This window comes from Marmota flaviventris, chromosome 11 (assembly GCF_047511675.1).
Source record: "Marmota flaviventris isolate mMarFla1 chromosome 11, mMarFla1.hap1, whole genome shotgun sequence".
NCBI lineage: Eukaryota > Metazoa > Chordata > Mammalia > Rodentia > Sciuridae > Marmota > Marmota flaviventris.
Genome location: NC_092508.1, coordinates 502,613 through 523,219, shown reverse-complemented (window position 1 = coordinate 523,219; position 20,607 = coordinate 502,613). Strand labels below are relative to the sequence as shown.

Here is a 20,607-nt window from a genome sequence, read left to right as displayed (position 1 = left end):
ATGACGCAGGACAGGGTCCCATGCCTCTCCTGGCCTCCTTCAGCCCTGATGTCCCCACCCTCATTGCTGAGTGCCTCCCAAAAGCCCCGTGTGGGAAGCTAGCAGGACTTGTGTGAGGCGGGGCCTGGAGAGGGCCTGGGCCTGGGGGTGCCCTTGAAGGGGGAGGCTCAGCACGGGCCCCTTCCTCCTGCTCTTCTTGTTTCTGGTCGTGAGCTGAGCTGCTTGCTCCACTACACACTGCCGCCCCGCGTGCTGCCTTGCCAGTGGCTCTGAGCAACGCGACACCCACCCCCTAGACCAGAACCTACAAATCTGTGAGCCCAAATGAATCTCCTCTCCTTGTAGGTGAACGGCCTCTGGTATGTTGTTATAGTAAAGGGAAGCTGATGAGTACAAGGAGCACAGCAGTTGGGTGAGACCATCTGGCTTCGCAGTTTCCTGGCACCTGGACCAGCTTGTGCACCCTTGGCAGGGATGGCACCGAAGGGTGCTGGGTTCTCATTCATCTAGTTACATGGCACTGGGTTTGAGTCTGTCCCATTTCTAGTGCTGACCGCTTTGGCCGCCTGGTGAGGATGTGTTAGACAGGCCTCTCCCCAGGGGGAGCACCCTTGGAGCCCTGCACCCTCTCTGCTCTCAGTGTGGAACCAGTTCTCACATCAGGTGGGCTTCTGGTCCCTGTTCTGCCCAGTGGGTCTCCACTCATTCTGCCTCTTTAGTCAGCTGGCTCCCTGCTGTGACCGAAAGGCCGGCAAGAAGAGTGGAGGAGGAAAAGTTATTTGGGCTCGGAGTTTCAGAGGTCTCAGTCCATAGACGCTGACTCCATTGCTCTGGGTCCAAGTGAGGCAGCATGTCGTGGTGGAGGGTGTGGGGGAGGAAGGCAGCTCAACACTTGGCAGCCAGGAAGCAGAGAGAGAGAGAGCTCCACTGACCAGGGACAAAATATACACCCGAAGGCACACCTCCAGGACCCACCTCCCCCCAGCCAGACCCCACCTGCCTGTGGTCACCACCCAGCTAATCCCTGTCAGGGAGTAGTGCACTGCTTAGGTAAGGCCCTCCTGACCCAGTCTCTGCACCTCTGAACCTCCTCACCCCGCCTCACACCTGGGCTTTGGGGACGCCTCACATCTGAACCACGGCACTGCCATTGCTTGCTGTGATGCTCAGGCTGCCCCAGACTTGGCCAGTGAGGAGCGCTTCCCTCCTTTGGACATGGCCTCTCACTCTGACGGCTTCTCTCCCTGCGCTCAGCTTGTCCCCTCCCTGCCCCCGATCTGGCATCAGCCCTTTCCTGGAGGCCTTCATTCCCCAAAGCATGCTGATGGGCAAAGCTGGGCCTCTGGCCCCCAGGCCAGGGTCCCTTCCCAGTGTCGATGCCCTGCCTCATCCACCCTGTGCAGAACCTGGTGTGTCCACAGCCCTCCTCCGGCCCGCAGCCTGCCTTTACCCAGACCTAACAGGTCTGGTCCGTGCCACGGGACAGAGGGGAGAAGTGTAAGCAGGTGTGCACACAGCTGGGTTCTGGAACCCTGGCTGCTGCTGGCTTGTGGTGGTTCCTGCAGAGAGCGCCTGTGTACATACACGTGCGTGCACATGCCCCAGCTTTGCACACACACACTCCACCAAACACACATCTGTGTGCAACTTATTCCCTCCCTCACATCACACATGCTCACCAATGTGCCCCTGTCACACACGGTGGCATACGTGCTGTTCTGCCCCTTCCTTTCTTCTTTTGGTATATTCAAGAATTCTTCCCCTTTTAGCACACAGCAGACTGGCTTTTTAAAATTCTGTCTGGAATAGCATTGTCTGATTTCAGTAATTTTTAGGCAGTCATATACTGGTAGAGTTAGAGTACATTCGATCCTTTGCTACTAGAACCCTTATTGTAACACATATTTCTTTCTTTTCTTTTCTTTTTTTTCTGAGGGGGTACTGGGAATTGAACTCAGGGGTACTCAGCCACTGAGCCACGTCCCCAGCTCTAATTTGTATTTTATTCAGAGACAGGATCTCACCACTTCCAGAATGTTCCCTACAGAACATTTTAGCGCCTCACTTTTGCTGAGGCTAGCTTTGAACTCATGATTCTCCTGCCTCAGCCTCCCAAGCTGCTAGGATTTCAGGTGTGCGCCACCGCCCCCGGTGTATGCATTGTTTTGCACCTGTGAGGTACTTGCTAGAGCATGAGTCGTGGGATGAGGGTGTGTTTGACTTTGGCTCCCTGGAAGACGTAGTTTCCTTCACCAGCCCCATGTGAGCACACCTGTTTCCCACCCTTCAGGTTTTGCCAATATGATTGATAGACCAAAAACAGAACCTCAGTGTAACCTTGATCTGTGGGTCTCTGATTATGCTCTTGGAGCCTCCACGCTTCTGTTTTCACCACTCCTGTATGTACCTGAAGGCTGTCGCTGAGCAGCCACAGCAGACACAGCCAGCCAAGCTCCAGCTCCCGGGACCTCCCAAGGACCTCCCAAGGTCAGCCGTCAGGGCGCTTTGTACATTGCAGTTAAGGTGAGATCTTCACTCAGGATTCTTGCGTTTCCATGTTTTTTGAAGAAATTAGCCCTTTGTCTGAAGCATGAGCTGTCGGTGTTTTTCTTATCTTTAATTTCTGTACGGATTTGTTTGTTTGTTTGTGGAGTTAGGGATGGAACCCAGAGCCTGTGCATGCAAGGCAAGCACTCTGCCAGCTGAGCCGTATCCCCAGCCCTAAAAAAATGCTGAGCTGTCCAATCTCTCCTGGGAGGAGTTGGTTTTCGCCATGATTTCTTCTTGGCCAGCCAACCCTGGAGGCTTGGTGCTCAATCTGAAAGGGCTGCTGCGGCTGCATCTCCTGAGCTAGGAGCACTGATGTACCCCTCTGAGATGCCCACCGCATCAGAGTGGCATCAACCCAGAAGAATCTCGGGTCCCTGGGAGCCTGAAGTAGGAGGACAGCAAGTTCTTGGCCAGTCTCTCAATTTGTGAAACCCTGTCTCAAAACAGAAAGGACTAAGGGTGCAGCTAGTGGTAGAGCACCCTGGGTTCAATCCCCAGTACCAAAAATAAAATTAGATTTAACATATTTGTAAGGTCACTAGCTCATCTCCCACTGTCCATTTTGAGGAGGTTTTCACTGTTACAATTCTTTGTAACAAGGAATTGCAGGTTTTCATTCCTCCTAAGAAGTCTCCTCTTAGGAGCATGAGCACTGGCTAACAGGATCTGGGGTTAAACTTCAGGGAGCAATGGACATCTGCCTTTTCCTCACTGGCATGGGACTCTTGGGTTCTTTATTTGTTTGTTTGTTTTTTGGTTTTGTCTCATGACAGGGTCTCCCTGAGTTGCCCAGCCTGGCCTTAGAACTCAGGATACTCCTGCCTCAGCCTCCAGAGTAGCTGAGGTCACAGGCAGGCACCACCACATCCATCTGGCATATTATTTTGTAAAAATGATGTGTCCCTCCTCATTCAGAGATGACAGACTTGAAGAAACAAGAGGCCCCTGGCCTCCCACCTCTGTTCAGTGCTATAATGGTGGTTACTTTAAAGATTTAGTGTATAGCCATCACAGTTATTTCTACTGTGTGTGTGTGTGTGTGTGTGTGTGTGTGTGTGTGTCAAAACTGTCCTGTTACCTGCACCCCATGGGAATGCAGACTGGGATTTTCTTCTCGGCCAGCCTGTGTGGAGGACTGTGCTCCATGATCCCCAGAGAGCTCCGTGTTCTTCTGGGCTTGCACCCTTTTCCAGTATGGTTGGGCTAGCACTTATTCCACCAGCCCTTTGCTGAATTTGTCCTATGGAATTAGCTCTGTGCAGTTTATGAGAATATCTGTAGGGAACATTCTGGAAGTGGAGTTGCTGGGGCAAAGGTAAATGAACACTTGAAATTCTGAAAAGTATTTTCACGTTCCCCCGCCCCAGGTCGTGTTAACTTACACCCCCAGCTCTGTGTGGGGCTGTTTTCTCACAGGCACATGAAGTCTCCCTGTTGTAGTTGATCCTGTTGTCAGAGGGGTTTAATACCTTTTTAAATGCCTAACAACTGTTGTGTTTCTTCACCCGATTGCCAAGAGTAAAACAGGACCATCTTGTCTTTTTAGTGTGATTGTAGATCATAGCTTTGTTAGACATCTTCCTTTTCAGGAGCTCTGGGTAGGCAGACTGCTGGTCTTCCTGTTGGGCTATGCTTAGGAAGACTTCACCTATTTATGATTTACGATCCCCAGGAGTACAGAAACAGTCTACTCTGTTTTATTTTAGTCTTTAGTCGTTGCAGTTTGTTTTTGTGAATAGTATAAAGTAGGACATCACTTTATTTTTCTTCTGGAGAGCTGACATGCCCCACCTTGTTTTTGAACAGTTCACGTTCTTCTCCATAATGTGAAATGCTGTCAAATAGTAAATCATTCACTGGGAGCCTATGTAAACAGAGACTGTGGAACTCCACTTTTGAGCAGATGTCAAAATTATTTGGTGAAATGTTTACTGAAACTAGAAATCATTATATGCCAGAGAAATACAACTAAAAACACAGTAAGAATGTAAAATGGAAGGACTTTTGAGCTGTACATTTAGTACTTTGCTATCAGTGGATAAACACAGGTGCCTCGGCAGACTCGTGTGCTCTGTGCTGTGTGTAAATCTTGCTCATACACAGGTGAAGTGCAGCAGGGCCACCTGCGCCTCGTGTCAGAGCTGTAGCCTTGTGCCAGTTTTCCAGACCGTCCCTGTCCCCCGGCCCTCAGGCTCTTCTCGCCTCTCCGCAGCCCAAGTGTGCCGGCCAGCTCTTGCTGATGCAGGTGTGGAAGCGCTTGAACCTGATCGAGTGCGACTACTTCGGGTTGGAGTTTCAGAACGTCCAGTCCCACTGGGTATGTGCTTTTGATTTGCTTTTGGAAACAGGCTGTAACTGTGTTATAGGATGTTTATGACGTACTCAGTGCGTAGAGCCTTTGGAACCTTCTGTAAGGATGAAGGCAAGCTGTTTGATTATTGGAACATTATTTTTATCAGCGCTGTGCTATTAAAGTGCTTTATCTTTAGCCATAAAGAGCATGTCCATCTTTAATGAATTCACACCTCCCTAAACCCACTCTGCTTACAGCACTGTGTGCCAAGTTACACAACAGCCTCGGATGCATCTGCCTAGTAAACATTTTGAAAGTGAATTTTGAGCAAATTGAACTGGTTCTGCCTTGTTTTACTTAAGAGACAAAACCTTAAACAGTGTGATCCCCCAGTGTTCTTAGATGTGACTGTCATAAAGAGACCCACATCAGCCTCTCCGTTCAGGAAGCATGTTGTCGGCTTAGCTCTGGGTCTGGCCCTCAGCTGTCCCTGCACAGCTGGGTTTGCCCGAGGGTCTCTGCTCTGGTGCCACAGAGGGCCTGTCTCATGCGGTGGCCCTCTCGGGGGTTGTGGTCTGAGAATGCGATGTGGTGTTGACCACATCCCCGAGGTGATCGCTGGTGCCTGTCCTGTGCACAGTGACTGAGTGCTGGGCTCAGGAGAGATGACTAGTGTGACAGCAGTTTAGTGTCCCCCCGCTCTTGAAGCAGGCATTGCTGAGCTTCCCATGGTTTGTCGAGATTCGGTTTCTATAAAAAGGGAGTAGAGTCAAAATATCTGTGTTATAAAAATTTCTCTTAATCATAAGTATTTTTGTATTTTATAGCAAGATACAAAATACACTTATTAAATAGGAAGATCATTAATCGAGTTTTTCTCTTTTGTTAAATTCTCTTTAGATCTGGCTTGAACCTATGAAACCCATCATTAGGCAAGTACGAAGTAAGTCCTTTGTGTAACTCTCTTAACTGTGGTCACCAGATGCCTGTTGTAGAATGCCGAGGCTGCAGGTGTGTCCACACACTTGTGTCACTCCACGGCAGATGAGCTTAGAAGCTGTTTGCTCTTGATTACAGCTGTAGAGGAGAGGTGGGTGGGATGACACATCTGTCTCAGGTGGTCCTGGGTGACCACCTCACATTGGAAGTTATAGGATATATTGTTTGGTATCTTAAATTTTGGCTAATATGTAAAACAGTAAGCATGCACTTTGTACACAGGCTGTGAAAATGCACTATGGTGCCTCTCTTAGGTAGCTTGCTTGCTGGCTTGCTTGCTTACTTATTTTGGTGTGCTGGGGATTGAACCCAGGGCTTCTTGCAAGTCAGGCAAGAGCTCTACCACTGAGCCACATCCCCAGCCCATAGGTAGCATTTTGATAAAATGTTAATACTGTTCCATAATGATAAACGTAATTGTAATTGTGAGCATAATTGTTTTTGTTAGTTTCCTTATTAAACTTAAATATGAAGGCATACAGTAATAGTCCTCAGTTCTTATATATATCATATACGATAAAGTCTCTAATTTTCTGAATCACCATAACTATTTTTTTTCTAGTACAAAGTTGAAGACAAGAGGATGTGTGAAAGTAACTTTGTCCTGCACAGATGCGCGAAGGCTCTTTAGGTTCCCTAGTGTCTTAGCAAATGGCTCCTCCTTATTATATTGTGTGCATGTGCAAACATACAACTGTACATCCAACCACATGTGCAGCTAGCTACAACACACCAGTAGGCACATGTGGAGGAGAAATCTGGTGTGTGCAGTCACAGACAGTGCCCGAGACTTGGCGACAGTGGTCGGTGACGGCCGCCGGGTGAAAGAGCAGCTGCTCTTGTGGTGGAAATCGCATGCTGTTTTACTATTAAATTTCTGTGGCACAAAGACATTCAGTTCAGCTATATCTTATGCCTTTTCCTTACAAAAATCAGTTCTAGTTCAGTATAGTAAGTGGTAGTAACATTTTCTTTCATTAATACATATAAGGATTTCAAAAAAAATTTTTTTTACTACTGCATTAAAATGGTATTAACACTTGAACTTCATCATTTTTATCCTAAAATGTAAACAGGGATTTAAAAAAATTTTTTTAATGATGTTGGGGATTGAACATGGGCCTTATGCATGCTAGGCAAGTGCTCTACCACTGAGCAACACTCCTACCCAGGAATATATTCCACAATTTAATGGGCAGTTTCAAAGGATTTATAAAATAATCTCTGCTTAGGGAAATAAAAGATTTGAAATTTCTCTTCAGTATGTGTGATTGGTGCTTAGGATTCATACTCGTGCACAGGAAATGTTTTAATACCATCCTACCAGAGGAGAAAATGCTTAACAGCCCAGCCCATTTTAAAGCACTCACCCAATTACACAGTAATATATGGAAAGAGAATTAATACAAAAATCAGCTTTTGTGAAATCTGAAAGTTTCTTTTTATAGGACCAAAGAATGCAGTGCTTCGCCTAGCTGTGAAATTCTTCCCACCTGATCCTGGTCAGTTGCAAGAAGAATATACAAGGTGAAGAGCTCACTCTGCACTGGAGCTGCGGCCCATGGGGTCCTGTATTTATCTCGCTACCATGAGTGATCAAGAATGGATGAGTTAGTGCACACATAAAAACAGAAAATGAAGAGTAGTTAAAGCAGCGCTGTGACAGTGACTCACGCACAGACCTGGATGTACAGCAGGCTTAGAAGGAAGGTCGCAGGGGGAACTTGAGAACGGAGGCTGGAAGGCTGTGTCAGGGCAGCGTGGTGCCGGCACCCCCCCCCCCCAGGAGCAGGCCTGGCATGAACCAGAGCCCCTGTGGGCTAGGGAGCAGCTCAGTCTGCGAGGCCTTGCAGATGCATGGAGCAGAGGCGTCAGGCCGTTTCTTTTGTGCTACTCCCTTTAATTCAAGGTTGCTTTTTTGCAGAAATGATTGAAAGTGTGAATAGTAGTCATCTGGTCAGTAAGGAGATGGCAACTCCTTTCTTGTGCTTTTTTTTTTTTTTCCCTCCTGTATGTTAAAAAAAAGAGAGAGCAGAAAGAGCAAGAACTAAAGCAGGACCTAAAAGCCAGCTTGAAGCCCCAGGTCAGGTGCAGGTCACAGAGGACGGGGGCCTTGTCATAGCAGCAGCAGAGCGCCTCTCTGCCCTGAGTCCCGGCTGGACCCACAGCATCTCAGAAACTCTGAAAGGTTTCTTGAGGTCATGTTGACATCTGGGAATTGGGAACGGTCACAGCAAGGAGAGGGAGAGAGCTCTTGCCCTCCGCCTCTGTTTTGAGGTTGAGGAGACCCCACTGCAGGGCTACGGAGTGCCTCTGTGAGTGAACAGAGTGTAGCTGGCAGCCTGTTGAGTCTCTGGAGGGACTCGCTCTGAAATAGGTCTCCTAACAGTTGTTGGTAACAGGAAGTGCTCTCCAAGTTAGAACCCTGGCCTCAACCTTAGCAATCAGACCCGGGAGTCAGTTTGACCTTTGCTTCCCTTTGCCTCATTTTTAAGCAGTCAGTCCTTTTTTTTTATTTATTAAAAAGTACATGGTTTTGACAAAAGAAAAACTTTTTCACATCACAGTATGTAGAATAAAAAGCAAAAGTTCTCTGTCCCTGCTCACAGACCCCACTCTCCAGGTAAGTGCCAGTGCTTGAGCAGGAGTCTTCCTGACGAGTGGCAAGACCCGGGGAAGTGCCGTCTCACACGGCCGTCGTGGCAGACAGGCAGCTGCGGCCGACCTTCCGCCTGAGCCCGCAGGCTGTGCCTGGATTCACTCAGTCATTCTCATATTCCAGTTTCTCTCTGACGAAATGCTGCAAACAGCTGTCATTTTTGAACTCCAAGAATATCACTCTAGAAAAATTTTGTAGGAGTGGAACTACTGAGTTTAAAAGGCAGCAAATCGTAAATTGCAAGAGAATGTAGTAAATTTTAATGGCTTGCACTATTTGCATTGCGAATTCCAGGGAGGGGAGGGAATTAGTGTTCACCATTGCATTCGCGCTCTGAGACCAGGACCTGGAACTTAACACATGCTGTCATTACCCAACAAGTGAATATGGAAATATTTTCCAACTGCTTTCTCTGTTCACATTATCATCAGTTGTATTTCACAGTGCCTGTTTCTCAGATTCTAGCTGAGACAGATATTATCAGTCTATTAAAGATTTTCCCAGTCATAGTTTTAAGCTGTGTCTTAATTGTATATTTCTGGTATTTCACCCAAGACTGAGTACAGTTTTATACCATGCGTTTGTGGACCTCCTAGCTGGAGGCACTGCTGCACACAGTGTGGTTGTGGGTCTGTGGTATGCCTGGAGGGGATGGTTCCTTTTTGGCATGGCTTTGCCTGTGTGCTCTCTGAGCTGTGTTCAGTCTACTGAACCCATCTGTCATCTGACCTTTGGTTGGGGCCACCTGTTGCCATAAGGCCTTTTGTGACCTGCCTGTTTCATGGGGGCCCTGCATTTTGCTCCCTGCTGGTTACTGCTGCTTCTGGGGCCTCTTTGCTTTCCTGCCGACAGAGGACATTTGGAGCTGACCTCTCTGGTCTTGAATTCCCTTCTAGGTACTTGTTTGCCTTGCAACTCAAGAGAGACCTCCAGGAAGAGCGCTTGGCCTGCACTGCCACCACAGCGGCCCTGCTCACATCCCATCTCCTGCAGGGTCAGTGTCTCTGACTCCCCACTCCCCGGGAGCTGGTACCGGCTGGGTCTTAGGCACCACACTAAGGACGAGCCACAGTTAGTTGCTGGTGCACATGCATAATCACCTCAAAGAATGAAGTATTCACCTTGATTTTATTCTTTTTTTTCTTATTTGTTTGCAGTGCTGAGGAATTTGTGTTCACCATTGGCCTCCCCTGGGCTAGGCAAGCACTATACCACTGAGATATATCTTCAGGCCTTTTTTATTTTTTAATTTTCAGACAGAGTCTAGCTAAATTGCCAAGGCTGGCCTCAGACACCTGCCTCAGCCTTCTGAGTCACATTCTTTTTTTTTTAGTGGTAAATGGGCACAATATCTTTATTTATTCATTTATTTTTATGTGGTGCTAAGGATCAAACCAGTGCCTCACATGTGCCCAGGCAAGTGCTCTACCACTGAGCTACAGCCCCAGCCCATGAGTCTCATTCTCGGTGGCCAAGGGTCACCTTCTGTGAAGACATCCTAACAGATGTCTCCACCTCGAGGCTGGAGGCCAAACTCTGTACCCACAGTCCTTCTTGAGTCTCCTCTCACCTATGGCTTTGTGCATTTTAACAGTGTGCCTTCAGTCTAGATCTAGACCATCAACCAGATTCTCAGCACACCCAGAGAGGGGCCTCCTGGGAGCCAGCCACAGTCCTCTGGGAGGAGTGAAGCATTAATGGTGGAGGAGAAAGCAGGCCTTTCCACAGTGTCCCCTACCAGCAAGAGATAGGCAAGGTGTGTGAAGGGTGGTGGGTCCCTTAGCAGTGGGAGGAGGTCCTGAGAAGCAGACATGTGCCACCAGGCCCCAGGTGGAGAGGGCGTGCCCACGCTGCTGCCCCCTGGAGCACCGCGGCCTCACACGCGTGTGTCTCTGAGCTGTGAGTGCAGGACGGTTGGCATGTGTGGCTGCAAGAACTGTGGGGTCAGTAAGTGCGGGGCTATCTGCAGTCCCCACCCTTCCTCAGGCACACATGCCCTGCTGGGGCTGGCCGTCCTGCACTGTGGACTCCACGACACACTCTCAAAGGGAATCTCAAACTGAGTCTGAGTTTCCCAGTGGGGCCAGAGACCCTGTTTGACAGGCAGCACTTGGGTGCTTCCTCCTGGCTGCTGGCTAGAAGCACTTGTAGAGGGCTCTGAGTGGTCTGGCTGGGCTGCCAGAGTCAGCAGTGGCCCACCGCAGTGTTCCCAGGGGTGCTGCCTTGTAGCAGGGTGCTCTGAACCAGGGCTGCTGCTGTAGAGACGGGCCTGCACTTAGGAGAGGCAGCTAGCTGACACTCTGGCCGCACTGTGCTGTGAGTCAGAATGTCCCCACTGGCATCGTGGATGGGCACAGTGTGGGTGGTTCACTCTCCATTGGCTCCAGGTGGGCAGTTGGTGCTGTGCTCGCAACCTTCCTGTGAATTCAGGATTGTTTTAGAACATTTCAGAAGCATGTATTGCTTGAAATGATTGAATGTAATACTGCATCCAAAGACATTTATGGGGGCTGGGGATGTGGCTCAAGTGGTAGCGCATTCGCGTGGCATGCGCGGGGCACTGGGTTCGATCCTCAGCACCATATAAAAATAAAATAAAGATGTTGTGTCCATGAAAACTAAAAAATAAATATTAAAAAAAACATTTATGGTCTTAAAGTAACATGAAATCACAGACATTATTTCTTAGGAAATTTGAGAAGCCCTTCAGGAAAAAGTGATTTAAAATACATCATCTTGAAACAAATAACATACATTAACCGGGTCACAATGGCCATGAGACAGTTTACTTATGAAGTGTGGTGTAAAAAATAGTGAGCACACAGACTCGGGGCTCATGATTAGCCTCTTTGAAACCCTTCACCAATCTTTGCTCTTTAGGAGTCAGGAAAAATTTCTTCCACCTGCCCTCTTAGTTGGACAACATAAAATATTTGGAAAACTAAGGTACAAATTTTGTTTTATTTTAGGAATATATCATTTTTCCAGGCAAAATGGCACACGCCTGTGTTCCCAATGACTCAGAATGCCAAGATGGGAGAATGGCAAGTTGGAGGGCTGCCTCAGCAACTTAGCAAGACCTTGTCTCAAAATAAAAAAGACCTGGGGATGGGGCTGGGGCTCAGTGGCAGAGCACTTGCCTAGCATGTGTGAGGCACTGGTTCGATCCTCAGCACTGCATGTGAATAAATGAATAAAATAAAGGTCCATCAACAACTAAAATAAAAAAAAAAAAAAAAAGAGAGAACTGGGGATGTACCTCAGTGGTAAAGCATCTCTGGGTTCAATCCCCGATACCAGGGGGAAAAAAAACAGGAATATATTATTTTACTACAGACTTAGGGTGGGTTTTCTTACTGTTGGTTTGTGCATGTGCACGTACAAATGCTTGTCTGTTACTTTATTTCATAATCTGAACAACTGACTTCTATCGTCTCATCTCAGCGGAAATAGGAGATTACGATGAAACCCTGGATCGAGAACACCTCAAGGCCCACGAGTACTTGCCTAGCCAGGAGTGCTGCCTCGAGAAGATCCTGGACTTCCATCGGAGGCACATGTAAGTGCCTTGTCACTGCAGTTGCGGTTGCTGGCATGTAACCAGAAGGGGTCCTCGCAACCAGAAGGGGTCCTTGTTCAGGCTTCTGTGGGATTCTAAAGGAATGACACCTGTTGCTTCCCAGCCTCAGGACACATTGTGGCCCCAGGGTGGCTCTGCTGACACAGGTCACAGCTAGACTAGGTTCAGACACAGACCCTGCTCATTCAGGCTGAGGACCCCAGGGCTTGTATGGGAGGCTGGCAAGTAGAGCACTCTGTTGATAGGGACTTCTGCTTGCCTGGAGGGACCTGGCCAGGGGTACTGCACCCAGGGCCAGGCGGGATCCTCATCCTGAAGCAACTTGTCACTTGTGGAGTGGGACAGAAGGAGCATTTGCGCACATTGCTGGTGGTAGTCGTGCTGAAAACCACTCTTTGACCTACTCCAACAGCTTCCTCTTGAGACAGGATGTAGGGCATGGAGGGTGCTGAGTGGGAAGGGCCCTGGGGGCTGAGAGCTCTGACTCTTAGTCATTGTGGGACGTGGCCTGAGGACCCTCCTGCCTTCTGGAAGACTCCTCCTGCCCTCAGGCGAATGTTGGTGCATTCGCAACTGCAGCCTTGGTGACACTGCCCTGCGACCTGGCGGTGGCCTTCGCACTCCCTGTGCAGGGTCTGAGTGCCAGGCACGGCTGCAGTCCTCCCTGTCTCAGCACTGCTGGGTCAGTGTGAACAGCTCCCTTGGACTCGGGGACCCTGTGAGATGTTGTGGGTCACATGCCTGTGACCAGTCAGTGGGCGGGGAGTACCTTTTGTATGCCTGGCATTACGGCAGGTTCCAGATCAGAGAAGCACCCCTTTGGGTGAGAATTTGAGTGCACAGCAAGCACAGCCCCAGTGTCCCTGAGCTCGGGTCGCAGGCAGAGCCTGCTTGGCAGTGGGAAGGCCCTCTGAAGGCATGCAGCAAAGGAGGTGGCAATCAGGCACAGCCATAGCCTGGGAGAAAGGGTGGGGGAGGGACGGTTCCAGCTTCGACATAGTTAGCATGCCAGCTGATAGAGAAGGCACAGCCATTGCCATCAGAGAGAGTGCCATGGCAAGCAGGCCCCTGTGCCCAGTGCTTCACGTAGTCCATAAACACCCATGTGGTACATCCTGTCGTTGTCCCTTTGTCATGGGTGAGAGCTTGCAGAGCCCTGCCATAGGTATACTGTGCAGGCTGCCTGGGTGTCTTTCAGTGCTTGTAGCCCAGCGTCCACTTGCCTTCTCTGACGGCTCTGTTGCCCTGGGTGCCCCTTGGCTTTCCCCCAGCTGATGGCAGGGAAGGTGTAGCTACTGTGAGTTCCAGACCCTGAGGCCCTCATAGCAGAAGGCCCTCTCCAAGGGGAGGCCGTCACCCATGCAGGACTTATTCCTCCCTGCCGAAAAACACAGAGCAGGGTCTGGACACCTTGAGGAAGAGTGGATTGGGCACTGTTTAGCCCATCCCAGTGGACAGATGGGTTCAGGACGCCGGGGAGCGTGTTTCAGCATGCAGGCCCTGTGTACCTGTGCAGCCAGTGAGACCTGGAAGGGAGGAGAGCCGGGGACCCCCCACAGAGCACGAGCCCGGAGAGGTGGGTGACGCCGGAGGCACCCATAGGAAGCCCTCAAGCAGCCCAGGGCATGGAAGGCATGTTTCAGGCCATAGCACCTTGGGTAGAGGCTTACCTCATCCCAGAGAGGTCAGAGAGAAGTGCACCTGTGACCTTCAGCCTCAGTGCACGCTCAGAGCAGGTCCTGGGTTTACTGCATCTAGGATGAGAAGCCTGCCCATGAAAGGGAGAGCTGAGTGTGTCCCTATGTGTGCAGGTATATGCTTCTGTGTCCATGTGCGTGTGTACTTCTAGGTATGTGATCATACACACGTGTTCATGGTGTGTCTCTGTTCCTGGTATGCTCTGTGTTTATGTATATTCATGTTGCTGTGTATACACACATGTTCTTGCATGTTCACATGTGGGTTGTGTGCTGTGGTCATGTGCATATGCCTGTGTTTGCACATGTGTGTGCCTTAAGATGTGTGGTGCTCCCTGCAGTGAGCTGGATCGCTCCACAAATCAGGGCCCTTGGGACTGCCTCTGGGGTGCTCACTTTGTCTGCCGCAGCCATGACAGGTACGTTGCACATCCTTTGTTTTTTTAAGTCACTCTTTGTTTTAGTCAGCTTGGTGTGACTGAGGCAAAGAGACCTGAGAGGAGCAATAGAGAGGAGGAAAAGTTCATTTTGACGCTCAGTCTCAGAAGTTTAGTCCATGATCAGCCAACTGCATACTTCTGGGCCCTTGAGAGGCAGAAGGACGTCATGGCAGAGCGACGCAGCTTGTGTCGGGACAACAGAGGAGAGAGTGAGAGTTCTGCTCATAGGGACAAAGGATAAGCCCCCAAAGGCACAGCCCCAGTCACCTGCTTCCTCCAGCTACCCCTACCTGCCTGTAGTTACTGCTCTGTTGATCCATATCAGTGGATTGATCCACTGATTAGATTACTCCTCTCATAATCTAATCATTTCACCTCTGAAAATTCTTGCATTGTCTCACACGTGAGATTTTGGGGGGGTACCTCATATTTCAACAATAACATTCCGCCTTGCCCCCCCAGAAGTCATGCCCATCTCACAGTGTAAAACATTTAGACCATTTCCCAGAGTCCCCATAGTCCTGACAGTTCCAGCATCACCAAGAGTCCAAGTCCAAAGTCTCATCTCACAAACTCTAGGTTTTCTCCTCTGTAAAGGTCAAAAGCAAGTCACATATTTCCAGTATAAACTGGCAAAGAGTGAACGCTCTCATTCTGCAAAGGAGAAACGGAAGCCTAGAAAGAAGGGATGGGACCAAAGCAGGACCAGATTCCAGCCGGGCAACAGGTCCTGTAGCTCCCTGGGACCTCACTGGTCGCAGCCACATAGCCGCTCTCTCCACTCATCTCTGCACAATTCCTGATGCTGTCCTCAGCAGACGTCCCATGGTGCCAGCGTCTCTTCCCTTGGGGGTCTCCGCTGAGCTTCAGCCTCCTTCCCACATCTTCATGCGTTGCCTCTCTGAGGTGGCCTTCAGGGACTCCCACCCTGCTGCACTCTCCCTGGCCTCCATGACTAACTCCAGTGGCCTGCAGTTGTGCAGAACCAGCACATGACTGATGCCAGGGTCTGCCACCTGGCAGTAGCCACGCCTTCTGAGACAGGCTGCAGTAACCTGAGTGCCTGGGTGGCTGAGCACAGTGCAATGATCTCCAGGCCCCTCGTGCAAGCAGGGTGCCCCAGGGTCTCTTGTCAGAGGAATGGCTTTTACAACCTCGGGCCTGAAGTGGGCATTCTCTTGCCAGTTCCTGAGATGCCCTACGTCACCTTTCCTCTTGTTTCTTGGTAAAGGTCCTAGCGAATCTTCAGTGCTGTGATCTCTCGACCACGCCTTCTTAGCCCCAGTTTTCTAGCTTGACTGTGAGTTTTTCAGATCTTCCTGCTCTGCTCTGCTTATCACAGTAAACCTGGCTAAAAGCTGCCAGCAGTGTCCATGCCACCTACCTGTGCTGCCTTGAAACTTCCTCTGCAGATTAATTACTTCATCAACTTTAAATTCAGTCTCACAGAAAATCTCAGGGCATGGACAAAATGTGAACAAGTTCTTAGCTAAAACATAAAAGGAATGGCTCTGATCCAGTTTCCAGTATGTGCCAGTTTCTGTTGGAGTCTGCTTTACATCACTGTGACCAAAACCCAGCAGCAACTCAGAGGAGGAAAAGTGTACTTAGCTCATGGTTTCAGGTGCTCGGGCCATGGTCAGCCAGCGCCATAGCTCTGGCTCGAGGTGAGGCAGAACATCATTATTGGAAGGTGTGGAGGAGGAAACAACTCAAGACATGACAACTAGGAGGAAAAGAGAAACCCAAAGGCACGTCCCCTAGTGACTCCTTTCCCTGCTGCACAGGTACCACCCAGTTAATGCATATCAGTGGACTGACCCACTGCTTAGGTCACACCTCTCACAATCACTTAAATTCCAAACATTCCTGCATTGTGTCACACATGAGCTTTCAGGGGACATCTCAGATTATAACATTGTTTGCTCAATTCTTTTTCTTCCAATACCTTTATTTATTTTTATGTGTTGCAGAGGATTGAACCCAGCACCTCACACGTGCTAGGCAAGCGCTCTACCACTGACCCACAGCCCCAGCCCAGCTGAAGTTTTAAAGACAGTAGTGTACCTTTGGGGGGCTTTGTAGGCAAGTGGTGAAGCACTTGCCTAGCATGTGTGAGGCACTGGTTTGATCCTCGGCACCACATAAAATAAATAAAATAAAGGCATTATGTCCATCTATAACAAAAAAAAATTTTTTTTAATAATGTACCTTTGGGCTGGCATTGTGGCTCAGTGGTAGCATGCTCACCTAGCAAGCGCGAGGCCCTGGGTTCAATCCTCAGCACCACATAAAAACAAAGGTATTGTGTCCAACTACAACTAAAAAATATATATATTTTTTAAAAAATAGTATACCTTTATTTTAATCGAAGTAAGTTTCTTACTTTGTCTCAGAATTCTAATGGCTCTTCCACAACCCACTGGAAATCCTTTATAAGCCTTGGACAAGATATCCAGATGTGTTTTTCTTGATGTCACCACATTTCTTTTGAATCTTAGAAACTGCGGGAGGAGGTTTTGCAGTTGGCTGTGGATCCGGTTCCTGTGAGAAGTACAGAACTGAGTAGTGAAACATAGTTAGGAAACCCCTGACTCCTCAACCATAGGTGGAGTGGTTGTCCACCTATGCACTGAATGGTGGCACACACCTCTGATCCCAACAGCTCTGAAGGCTGAGGCAGGAGGATTGCGAGTTCAAGACCAGTGTGGGCAACTTGGCGAGGTCCTGTCTCAAAAGAGCCAGGAGTGTGTAGCTCAGTGGTAGAATGCCCCTGGGTTCAGTCCCTAGTTCCACAACAAAAGGAAGAGGGCTGGGAAATGTTCCCTGGTGGCTTTGCAAATAATTAGTATTTCCAATTGGTACCTGTTAAAATGCAGTATACTTTGTGCTGGGTCCTCTTCGTGGTGATTGGGGTTTATGAACATGTAAGGCAGTGGTCAGTGTCCACAGCATAGTCCTGGAACAGAAGTCACAATGACAGAGAATCCACATAGTCACTTTGTTCCTTGAAGATTCAAAAACTCAGGTATTTGACACAAAAAGGAAGAGTTGTTAGGTAAGTTCCCACATGTGGGCACGGGCTGTGGGGTCCCGGGAGCTCCCGCATGTGGGCATGGGCTCTCGTGGCTTGCCAATACCTGTGTCTTCCTTGGCCCCAGCCAAGATGCATGTGAACATTGCTCTCCTGGAGGCCACTTGCTTCCCCGAGGACCGTGTTCAGTGTTCCTTGGTGACATCACCTGCACCTTGGATTGGGCAAAGATGACATTTTGGAAGACTATATGAATAAAGCCAATTGTTTAGAGAATGATTTTTAAATACTTTTTTTGTAGTTGTAGATGGACACAATATATTTACTTTTTTTCATGTAGTGCTAAGGATTGAACTCAGTGCCACACACATGCAAGGCAGGTACTCTACCACTGAGCCACAGCCACAGCCCGAGAATGATATTTTTATTCAACTTTGTTACTTGGTCTTTATAGAAGTGTATTGTAGCGCTTAGAAGTGTACATTATGAAAATACTTTCTTAAACATGAAATTGGCCTTAATGAGTCAGTGGTGTCATCAGTGACCTCTTCTCTGACTTAATTTTGATGGCTGCATGTGACCTTGTCCCTCCTGCAGCAGTCAGTGAACCTGAGGAGCACTCTGCTACTAGGGAGAGGCTTGGTGGGGAGCTCAGTGCTCTGCCTGCACATCGCCCGTGGGGTGGGCACAGAGGCAGGAGCTGCAGGACCTCCTTGCTGGTTGCTGGTTGGCCTTCTTGTTCTCTCTTTACTGGGCGGCTTCTTTCATATGTGTGGCTGTTGTAGAAACCCAGGGTCTCAGTGATGCCATCCAGTGTCCTTCCTTACAGGGGCCAGACGCCTGCTGAGTCGGATTTCCAGGTGCTGGAGATTGCTCGCAAGCTGGAGATGTATGGTATCAGATTCCACACAGCTTCCGACAGGGAGGGGACCAAGATTAACCTGGCAGTGTCGCACATGGGTGTCCTGGTGTTCCAGGTGGGTGGCGGGCACAGGAGGGGCGGGGGCTGAGCGACTGGGGGTGTTTGCTGTGTTGTAGGTGGATCTCTGTGTGTGCCTGAGGGGCCTCCTCCCAGGGTCGCCCACTCCCTTCCCTGCTCCTGTTTATCCTAATGCTGAACCAAAGCTCACCCCTGAGAGTCCCACCCAACCACAGCTCTGGCTCTTTGTGGGGAGGGGGACTCACAGTTGGACACTTGGGCAGCTCTGCCGGGATGCCGTGGCTGGGAACCGGTCATCTGTGTGCAGAGCACCTGCAGCCCAGGTGGGAAACAGGAGCCGGTGCTGGTGCTGCGAGAGGGAAGCACCTCTCTGAAAGTACTCAGGGAGGCCCACAGTGGGGACACAACGGGCCCCCCGGGTTTCAGCCCCCTGGAGTGTTGTGGACCAGAGAGTCCAGTAGCCTGGAAGGAGCTGAGCAGTTGGTGCTGGGCTTGCACTGACGGCCACTAAAGAAGCCCTGCTGAGACGGCCCTGAGTGCCTCCAGCCTGCAGACAGGTGCATAGAGCCCTGTGGCTCCATCTGGCTGCCCTCGGGCGCTTGCGCTGGGGCTTCTTTTTTTTTTTTTAAAGAGAGAGATATTTTTTTTTAATATTTATTTTTTAGTTTTCAGCGGACACAACATCTTTGTTTGTATGTGGTGCTGAGGATCGAACCCGGGCCGCACGCATGCCAGGCGAGCGCGCTGCCGCTAGAACCATATCCCCAGCCCAGCACTGGGCCTTCTTGCTGGTTGCTGGGCTCCCTGCCTGCACCCCACCCCCCGCCCTCCCACATCGTGGCTCCGTGGCCTCGTTCTGTTGTGTTCCTTGCCCCACCACTGAGCTGCACTTGCAGTCTTTTATGTCTTGAAACAGGCCTCACTAAGTTGCCCAGGCTGATCTCGAACTGCAGTCCTCCTGCCTCAACCTCCCAGATTGTGACAGGTGGCCACCACGCCTGGCACGCAGTGTTTTCTGAGGCGTCTGAGAGTCAGACGCCCCTTCAGCACGTGCCGCCCTTTGCCCCAGGTGCCATGTGCAGCCGTCACTGACACCATTGGTGCACCTCTGTTATCCAGGACACCATTGTTTCCCAGTTGGTCAACAAGCACAGTAGGTCTACGCTCTGCTCCCTCCAGGACAGGGTCCAGCTGGGACCAGGCGTGACGTCTGGCCTCAGCAGCATTGGGGAGCATGTTTTTCTTCTTTGTAACGACGTATTCCCTCTGTTCCCCGCTAGACTCGGGGGTGCCTTACCAGCTGGACCCTTGGAATGTCGTCCTGCCCTTCAGCATGGGGCGCCATCAGGTGCCTGGGCCGTCTGTGCTCACCAGGGGTGTTTCTGGTCCTTCCTCTGTGGCATTGTTGGTTGGTCTCTTTTCCCTGAGAAGCAGTCCAGGGAGACCCTTCGCGACCACACAGACGTCCAGCCGCTCTGGAAGCCCTTGAGCTGCATCACTGAACCAGGCCCTGCCAGGAAGGCCTCAAGCCTGCTCCCCGAGAGCCTGTTGCACTCGGCCCAGCAGTGGGCAGCTGGGGAGAGCCCCTCTGGTAGAGAGGTACTAGCTCACTCAGAACAAGTGGAGCTGGCACCGGGATGGCAGACACAGACGGGCAGAACTCCACCAAGGATAGCCTTCCCCTGTCAGAGCTTGGCAGACGGAACCCTGCTCCCTGCTGTGTGGAGCTGAGAGAAGCAGTCTTCCTTGGGCACAAGTGTGAAATCCATTTTATAATTTTCATTCTGGCCTTGTTTGTCATCCTGAAATACTGGGAATTAACCCAAGAGGCCAGTTTAAATGAATGGTGCACGCTCATATTCTGGGTGCGAGGCCGTGGGAAGGCGGGCACGGCACCCTCCACACCCAGCCCCTGGGCAGCCGAGCAGTGGGCGCTGCGGCAGGCTGCAGGATGGTAGGAGGGGCGGGGGGGGCGGGGTGCTCGAGTCTCACCTCAGACCTCGTTGGTGTGTCACTATGTCACGTTTTCAGAAAACTCAGAAGTAAGAACGGGCAGGATGCTTTGGGAAGAGCAAGGTGACAAGCAGGTGCTTCCAGATGAAGGACTAGGGACCATGCTGGCAGAGTGACAGAGCGGGAGTTGTCACCGCCAGGCAGAGTAAAGTCAGGAGAGAGGGAAACAGAGACCCTGAGGTGACGGCAGGCAGGCAGGCACCCAGGGAGGCCTCCAGCGGCAGAGCCTCCATGCCCGCCCTGCTCAGAGGTGGCCCCAGGGTCGTCACCGTGGAAAGCTTCCAAGGAGGAAGAAGGAAGGAGAAGCTCCACGTGGACCGGCCATGTTGCCAACAGCCCTTGAAGCCAGCAGCATTGGGCAGGCAGCGGCCAGCTGGCTCTCCACACCTCAGCTTCTGTGCG

The 20,607-nt window shown here is 50.3% G+C and overlaps 1 protein-coding gene and 1 non-coding gene across 24 annotated transcripts in view; one reads left to right on the top strand and one right to left on the bottom strand.

The window, feature by feature from the left end:
* Farp2 (FERM, ARH/RhoGEF and pleckstrin domain protein 2) overlaps positions 1-20,607 on the top strand; it is a 92,147-nt gene that overhangs the window by 35,623 nt on the left and 35,917 nt on the right. For 22 of the 23 annotated variants that reach the window (XR_011709197.1, XR_011709199.1, XR_011709196.1 and 19 more), the window contains 6 exons: positions 4,763-4,867; positions 5,744-5,786; positions 7,291-7,369; positions 9,398-9,495; positions 11,946-12,060; positions 18,082-18,229. Coding sequence is in view for 18 of the 23 variants with exons in the window: in XM_071619457.1 (XP_071475558.1) it covers positions 4,763-4,867; positions 5,744-5,786; positions 7,291-7,369; positions 9,398-9,495; positions 11,946-12,060; positions 18,082-18,229 (588 nt within the window). In the remaining 5 variants the exon portion in view is untranslated. Of the gene's footprint in view, positions 1-4,762; positions 4,868-5,743; positions 5,787-7,290; positions 7,370-9,397; positions 9,496-10,083; positions 10,258-11,945; positions 12,061-18,081; positions 18,230-20,607 lie in introns of those variants that run through there. The other variant, XM_071619467.1, reaches the window with a different exon arrangement.
* Trnav-gac (transfer RNA valine (anticodon GAC)) lies at positions 6,131-6,203 on the bottom strand. Its single transcript has one exon. It is a non-coding gene; the product is annotated as a tRNA-Val (tRNA).